At 41.9% G+C, this 7446-nt stretch overlaps 2 protein-coding genes across 2 annotated transcripts; both read left to right on the top strand.

Annotated features, from left to right (window-relative positions):
- The first annotated feature begins 422 nt into the window (after window positions 1–422).
- LOC111647803 (uncharacterized) lies at window positions 423–1832 on the top strand. The gene is made up of 5 exons (XM_087171519.1): window positions 423–464; window positions 563–625; window positions 696–754; window positions 827–1717; window positions 1798–1832. Exons 2-4 carry the CDS (start codon window positions 621–623, stop codon window positions 1705–1707), a joined length of 945 nt encoding a protein of 314 aa, XP_087027645.1. The 5' UTR covers window positions 423–464; window positions 563–620; the 3' UTR covers window positions 1708–1717; window positions 1798–1832.
- Window positions 1833–5184: 3352 nt separating this feature from the next.
- On the top strand, window positions 5185–6560 carry LOC111647800 (uncharacterized). Its single transcript, XM_023397471.2, has 4 exons — window positions 5185–5267; window positions 5338–5396; window positions 5469–6419; window positions 6497–6560. The coding sequence occupies exons 1-3, from the start codon at window positions 5263–5265 to the stop codon at window positions 6407–6409; spliced, it is 1005 nt and encodes a 334-aa protein (XP_023253239.1). The 5' UTR covers window positions 5185–5262; the 3' UTR covers window positions 6410–6419; window positions 6497–6560.
- The last annotated feature ends 886 nt before the right edge of the window (window positions 6561–7446 follow it).

The raw sequence follows: 7446 nt of genomic DNA, 5'->3' as shown, positions 1-7446 counted from the left end.
TGCATTATGTAGGTCAACACTGCACTCTTGAACAAAAGTCTCATGTATGTAAACTTTGTTGAAAATCTATGAATGAGCAGCCCATACTGCTACTACTTCAGACCAGCCCTTTAGTCTTCCAGTTCTGTAACTACACTTTTCCAAAAAGATACTAGAACTGTAAGTTGTTCAACTACACACGCCTGTTCAATGTTAATGCAACATAATTGCAATGTATCATTGTTGACATCCCCAAGATATTTTACCAAGGTCGAGAAAATACAAGTTGTTATGGTGGAAAACTGGCTGTTTAACCAGAAAAAAATATTGCAAAACGTTTTTCACCTTGAACACACCCCAGGTTTCATTGTTATCAGCTGTGCCCACTTAGCCATCAATTAACACAGCTTTGAGAATCCTTTAAAAGAAGCTCAGGAGGCTCATGAAGACATTGTGCTTGTGGAAGACTGTTGTGCCAGTAGTAGGTAAGCCACAGTTTTTGGCTGGGTTGCTTATTTTTTTTAATTGTTCATGTTACTTCAATGTTAAGAGGACCAATGTTGTCTGTGCTTTACCTCTATAGTTTCTTGGGGAAAAATTGCTGGGCAGACATCCTGAGTTTATCCACCTACTGAACCAAAATGATGTAAGTAGATGACTGATGTTTCTTAAAATTAGTGTAATTAAACTTTATCCTAAAGCAAATGTGTCTGCAGGATGTTCTGGATTTCATGTCTACTGATTGGAAGCATCAGCTGTAGTCCCTTACCAAAAGGTAAGATGATTCCTACCCAACTCAAGACTATTGGTGTTGCTATTAAATTACTCATTTCTAATGTTCTTCCAGAGTATGGATCAGAAGCTGCTCCTGCAGCAGCCTCAGAACCTTTAGAGGTGCCACTCCCTTACCGCCCTGGTAGCTGGAACAGATGGGTGAGTTCTATCGGCAGCAGCTCCCCTAAACCAAGTCTACCCAACCCAACCTCTGAAACTGGTGCTTCTGCCAGTGCTGTCCCTGGAAGTTCCAGCAGCCGCTACACTGGGGGCAGTGACTTGAACAGTGGGTACCTTAGTGTCAGGGATGAGGCCTATAAAATCCCTGAGGTCAGTTACTATGGGGCTTATGCAGCCTCTGACCCTAGTGGATATGGCACTGCAAGTGGCATTTATACTGGTGGTTATGCTAGCTCAGCTAGTGGATATGGTGGCAGTGCTCCAAGTGGCAGTTATGCTAGCCCACCTAGTGGATATGATGGCAGTGCAGCAAGTGGCACTTATACTGGTGGCTATGCTAGCTCAGCTAGTGGATATGATGGCAGTGCCCCAAGTGGAAGTTATACTGGTGGCTATGCTAGCCCACCTAGTGGATATTATGGCAGTGCTCCAAGTGGAAGTTATACTGGTGGCTATGCTAGCTCAGACAGTGGATATGCAGGGAGCAGCTCTTATGGGTATGTTAGCCCTCAAGATGAGGCCAGCTCTGAATCTGCCACCAACACTGGTGCTGGTCTTGAGACCCCTGAGCCAGTCTTCAGTGACGTGTCTGACCTGGAGCCAGTCTACTCCTTCAGCTCTCGTTCAGGCTACCAGCGAGGAAGAGAGGTGTTTTCTCAAACCCGATACACCCCAGGAGAGCCTGCTCCCCGTGTCATGCCAGTATCCAGACGCATCAGCAAAACACCCACTCAAAGCGACTCTGCTGGAGCTCCAGCTAAAGGTGGCTTCTAGAGACTTTCTGGTAAGGCACAGTTCACTGCATATCTGTTATAAATGCAGCACTTGCTTTCTCTTGACTGACTCATGCCTTTTGTCTTTCAGGTCTCCATGATGTCTCGCTGCTTAGTTATAACCTGATACCAATAAACTGGTTTTCATCAAATTGTCTTGTGCATGGTGTTGACTTTACTGTCTTAAACTTGGCTGTAGTTCGGTTAAAGGGCTGAAGTTTAACTGACTTGATGTAGAAGCTGATGGGATGACACAGTATATTAAGGCATGCAACAAAGTTTGTTGCCTTAAATCCAAGGCTGGTTAATATGGCTAGGTACTAATGGGATGAAGGCAACACAGGCTCTCAAACTGGCTTGTGGCATATTTCCTTGGGTTATTCTGTCTTCTCTCCAGGTCCCAGTGCTATGATTGCAGGGTATTCGATTGCAAACGGCTGTAATATTAGGATTATAAAATACATGACCCTGCTCCATGTCACTTAAACACAGCTGTAAATTACTGGATGGCATTTTGCCCAATGTGATGTCAAGACTCTGGTTCAGGAACCTGGGAAGGTGAAAACACCCTGGAACCTGTTATCATGCAGCAGTTTGTCTAAACCTTCTGCATGGAAAGAACTTCCATTAGGGGCTTTTCCACTCCATGCAGTGCTTTTAAAAACAAGTATCTAAACGGGTAACCAATGAGAGGCCAGTACAGGGGAGATGAGGTCTCGCTGCAATTGAGATGGGGCTGAATGATGCCTACACAGAAAATTGCAGTAGTCAAGGCAAGAATAACCTGTCTTACTTGGTCTGAGGTAGATGGGCTACAATAGAGGCTGCTTGGAGCCCCCAGGGTAAAAGTACATAAAGAGGGAATGCTTTTGTGCTGCCAGAGTGGTGGCCCTAAACCCATGAGCCTGCATGGTGTTCAGGGTCACCAGCACAAACAGTTTCTTTAAAATGTTGCAGTTTTGTTTCTCCATCTGAAATGGAATTGTCAGTGTCTGAATATTTTACTCTATCTGACTTAACTTTTTTTTTGGCTTATTGCTGTTTGCATTCATTAAATGAGGCATATACAGTAACCTTTAAAGTTTACTTGCCATTATATTCACCAGTTTTATTTTCTTAATGGCTTTTAATTCATATTTATGTATTTTAATTTGTGTCTCATGTTTTATCTTTACACTATCCATAGTTTTTGTGGTTGCAACTTCTGTGATAACATTAACAGACTGGAGAAGTGGGTAGGAATCAGAGGTATGGCTTTAAACTGGTTCAAGTCCCATCTGTTTAATAGATGTTTTTCTGTGTCGCTGGCTGTCTCAGTCTCATCCTCCAATAACTCACCCTACGGTATCCCCCAAGGCTCTATTCTGGGTCCGATTTTATTTTCCATTTATATGCTCCCGCTCGGCGACATCCGTAAATTCAATGTTAATTTTCACTGCTACGCCCATGACACACAACTTTACCTACCAGTCAGAATCAGTAATAAGTCCAACATAGCAACCCTCCACAATTGTCTCACAGAAATGAAATACTGGATGTCAGACAACTTCTTACAATTAAATCAGACAAAATCGGAGGTCATCGTACTTGGTCCACCTGCAAAAAGAATCCAAATCAGAGAAAACTTAGGTCAATTAACAAACCACACTAAACCTTCAGCCAAAAATCTTGGAGCCATTTTTGATCAGTATCTGTGTTTTACACCCCAGGTGAAAAAAGTTGTTCAATCATGTTTTTATCATTTGAGTAACATAGCCAAGGTCAAGTCTCTAGTTTCTGGCACAGACTTATACATGCTTTTATTTCCTCCCACTTTGACTACTGCAGCTCTCTCTACATCTGTCTCAATCAAAAATCAATCCAGCACCTACAGTTAGTTCAGAACGCTCTAGCTCATCTACTAACCCAGTCCACCAAATGTGCCTATATCACTCCAGCCCTTGCATCCCTTCACTGGCTGCCTGTTTATTTTAGGATTGATTTTAAAGTTCTTTTAATTACAGACTTGGGATGGCTGCTCCTTATATTTCTTTTTTTTGTCATTAAAGTTTTTTATTTATTCATACACACATCACAGTCTGAGATCCTCTGGTAGCTCGCTGCTGGCCATTCCAAAGTCTAGGTTAAAAACCAGAGGAGACAGGGCCTTTGCTGTCAGGGCCCCTAAACTTCAGCTACCAGAAGAGATTAGACTTGCAGTGTCAGTTCCCCGTTTTATCTCACTTCTTAAGACACACTTTTATAAAAATGCTTTTATTTTGTGATGTCTTTTAATTTCATTTGCATTTCACTTTGATTTTTTTATGTTTGTATTTGATTCATGTGAAGAACTGTTATTTGTATTGAAAATTGCATTACAAATAAACTATTATTATTATTATTATTATGATTATCATCATTATTATTATTATTATTATTATTATTAAAACTCATGCTTTGTGCAGCACATTGTGCTTCCACCTAGAATGAAATGTACTATATAAATAAAACTTTGCTTGCCAGCTTCTCCTCAGTGAGTGGCCAGGTCAGGTCCACTGAAGGCTCACGCTGATGGCTCTAGGTTCAAAAATGTTCTTCACAATACATTAACTTTACACATGGTTCCACTGTGTTCCTGCTATGTTTGGTTGTCATGTTCACATTACTATTGATTCTCTCCAATCAGACACGACCTGACCCACCCCTGGTTTAAATACAGTATTAAAGCACCAATAATCTGAGTCATATTATTCATTATATCTCTGAAATCTACATGAAGGTTTAGAGTCACTACTATGAGATCATGTAAGTATGGCCCAGATAAACACCTACTGGCTGTGTAGTCACTCTGCTCAGTCTGTCATCAGTGGTTCTGACCAGTCTTGATTATTCTTTATTGTTTTTTGGCAACAGTGTGTTGTGGCTTTCATGCAAAATAAACACACTGAAGTGATCTGGATTGATATTATTATGGTTCCCAGCTGTTTCAGAGCCACTGTGAGGATCTGATAGCCAATTTATGAAATTTACTTGTTTGTCTGACTCGAGATCAGAAAGCAGAGCAAATAAAAATTTAGATTAAATCATCAGTGTATCATTAATACACTTCATTGTGTAAATAGTTCAATTCATGACAATCAACTACACACACCTGTTCAATGTTAATGTAGTAATTATCGTAAATGTATGTAAGATATTTTACCAAGCAGGAGAAAACATGTTAGGTGTTGTTGGTGGAAAACTGGCTGTTTTACCAGAAAAAAATATTCTAAACGTTTTTCACCTTGAACACACCTCAGGTTTCATTGTTATCAGCTGTGCCCACTTAGCCATCAATTAACACAGCTTTGAGAATCCTTTAAAAGAAGCTCAGGAGGCTCATAAAGACATTGTGCTTGTGGAAGACTGTTGTGCCAGTAGTAGGTAAGCCACAGTTTTTGGCTGGGTTGCTTATTTTTTTGTTGTTCATGTTACTTCAATGTTAAGAGGACCAATGTTGTCTGTGCTTTACCTCTATAGTTTCTTGGGGAAAAATTGCTGGGCAGACATCCTGAGTTTATCCACCTACTGAGACAAAATGATGTAAGTAGATGACTGATGTTTCTTAAAATTAGTGTAATTAAACTTTATCCTAAAGCAAATGTGTCTGCAGGATGTTCTGGATTTCATGTCTACTGATTGGAAGCATCAGCTGTAGTCCCTTACCAAAAGGTAAGATGATTCCTACCCAACTCAAGACTATTGGTGTTGCTATTAAATTACTAATTTCTAATGTTCTTCCAGAGTATGGATCAGAAGCTGCTCCTGCAGCAGCCTCAGAACCTTTAGAGGTGCCACTCCCTTACCGCCCTGGTAGCTGGAACAGATGGGTGAGTTCTATCGGCAGCAGCTCCCCTAAACCAAGTCTACCCAACCCAACCTCTGAAACTGGTGCTTCTGCCAGTGCTGTCCCTGGAAGTTCCAGCAGCCGCTACACTGGGGGCAGTGACTTCAACAGTGGGTACCTTAGTGTCAGGGATGAGGCCTATAAAATCCCTGAGGTCAGTTACTATGGGGCTTATGCAGCCTCTGACCCTAGTGGATATGGCACTGCAAGTGGCATTTATACTGGTGGTTATGGTAGTTCAGCTAGTGGATATGGTGGCAGTGCTCCAAGTGGCAGTTATGCTAGCCCATCTAGTGGATATGACAGCAGTGCTGCAAGTGGCACTTATACTGGTGGCTATGCTAGCTCAGCTAGTGGGTATGGTGGCAGTGCCCCAAGTGGAAGTTATACTGGTGGCTATGCTAGCCCACCTAGTGGATATTATGGCAGTGCTCCAAGTGGAAGTTATACTGGTGGCTATGCTAGCCCACCTAGTGGATATGATGGCAGTGCTCCAAGTGGAAGTTATACTGGTGGCTATGCTAGCTCAGACAGTGGATATGCAGGGAGCAGCTCTTATGGGTATGTTAGCCCTCAAGATGAGGCCAGCTCTGGATCTGCCACCAACACTGGTGCTGGTCTTGAGACCCCTGAGCCAGTCTTCAGTGACGTGTCTGACCTGGAGCCAGTCTACTCCTTCAGTTCTCGTTCAAGCTACCAGCGAGGAAGAGAGCTGTTTGCTCAAACCCGATACACCCCAGGAGAGCCTGCTCCCCGTGTCATGCCAGTATCCAGACGCATCAGCAAAACACCCACTCAAAGTGACTCTGCTGGAGCTCCAGCTAAAGGTGGCTTCTAGAGACTTTCTGGTAAGGCACAGTTCACTGCATATCTGCTATAATTGCAGCATTTGCTCTCTTGACTGACTAATGCCTTTGTCTTTCAGGTCTCCATGGTGTCTCACTGCTGCTTGGTTATGATCTGATACCAATAAACTGGTTTTCATCAAATCTTGTCTATGATCTCAATGTCTTACACTTGACTACTGGGTTTAAGGGTGAACATTTAATGCTTCTGACTTGAAGTAGAAACTGCTGACACATGAGTCTGGTAGCTTTTGGCATGCAACACCAAAGTTTATAATCTGTCCACTTTAACATTTGTTCTTCTGTTAGTTTGCTAATGGCAGGTTGACTTTCATTTTAAGAGACATGTCTGCATGAAAGAGGGTTATCTGATTCTGCTGAGTTATAGAGCATTACATGAGTTGTGCATTTACTGTGCAGGCAGTCTAACAAAAGGTGCTACTGTTAATGGAGGAACCAGTGTCAAGAGCTTGACTTGTATAAGGACTAATGGTTCATTATGCAAACCTCTTCTGCCTGATGGGTGAAGGCAACTGACATGATGTCCAGCAGAGGGTGCTCCACTACAACCAGAAAATGGTCCTCCAATAAACTCTTGGGAGGTGCTGTAGGCCATGGCTCAGTCTACATGTTCTGTGTGCTCATGTATGTGTAAATCAAATGTCAGGTTTGTTTTCCAAAATATCTTGGTGCAGACCTATCTTCTCTCCATGGCAATTTAATACAACTTCCACTACCCTCCTACAGCACATACCAAGACATGGTCACATGCATTTGGTTTTGTTCAGAGGACTTGGAGTTTTCTGACTGTTATAGCTTTGACAGACTGGATGTGATTGAGACCTAGCTACTGGCAGCACAATCTGCAGATGTGTAGTTTGTAGGGTGGGTTCAGCTGAAGATGGCCACTTTGGTAAATGCCCTGGGGAACCACTGACATTTTCTGATTTAGTCAGTTTTTTTTTTTTTTTTTTTTTTTTTTTTTTTTTTTTTTTTTTTTTTTTTTTTTTTTTTTTTTTTTTTTTTTTTT

This window comes from Seriola lalandi, unplaced genomic scaffold (genome assembly GCF_002814215.2).
Source record: "Seriola lalandi dorsalis isolate HSWRI2012SDOR001 ecotype SW California unplaced genomic scaffold, Sedor1 jcf7180002055008, whole genome shotgun sequence".
Lineage (NCBI taxonomy): Eukaryota > Metazoa > Chordata > Actinopteri > Carangiformes > Carangidae > Seriola > Seriola lalandi.
The sequence above is the reverse complement of the archived record's forward strand: the minus strand, read 5'-3'. Positions and strand labels throughout refer to the sequence as shown.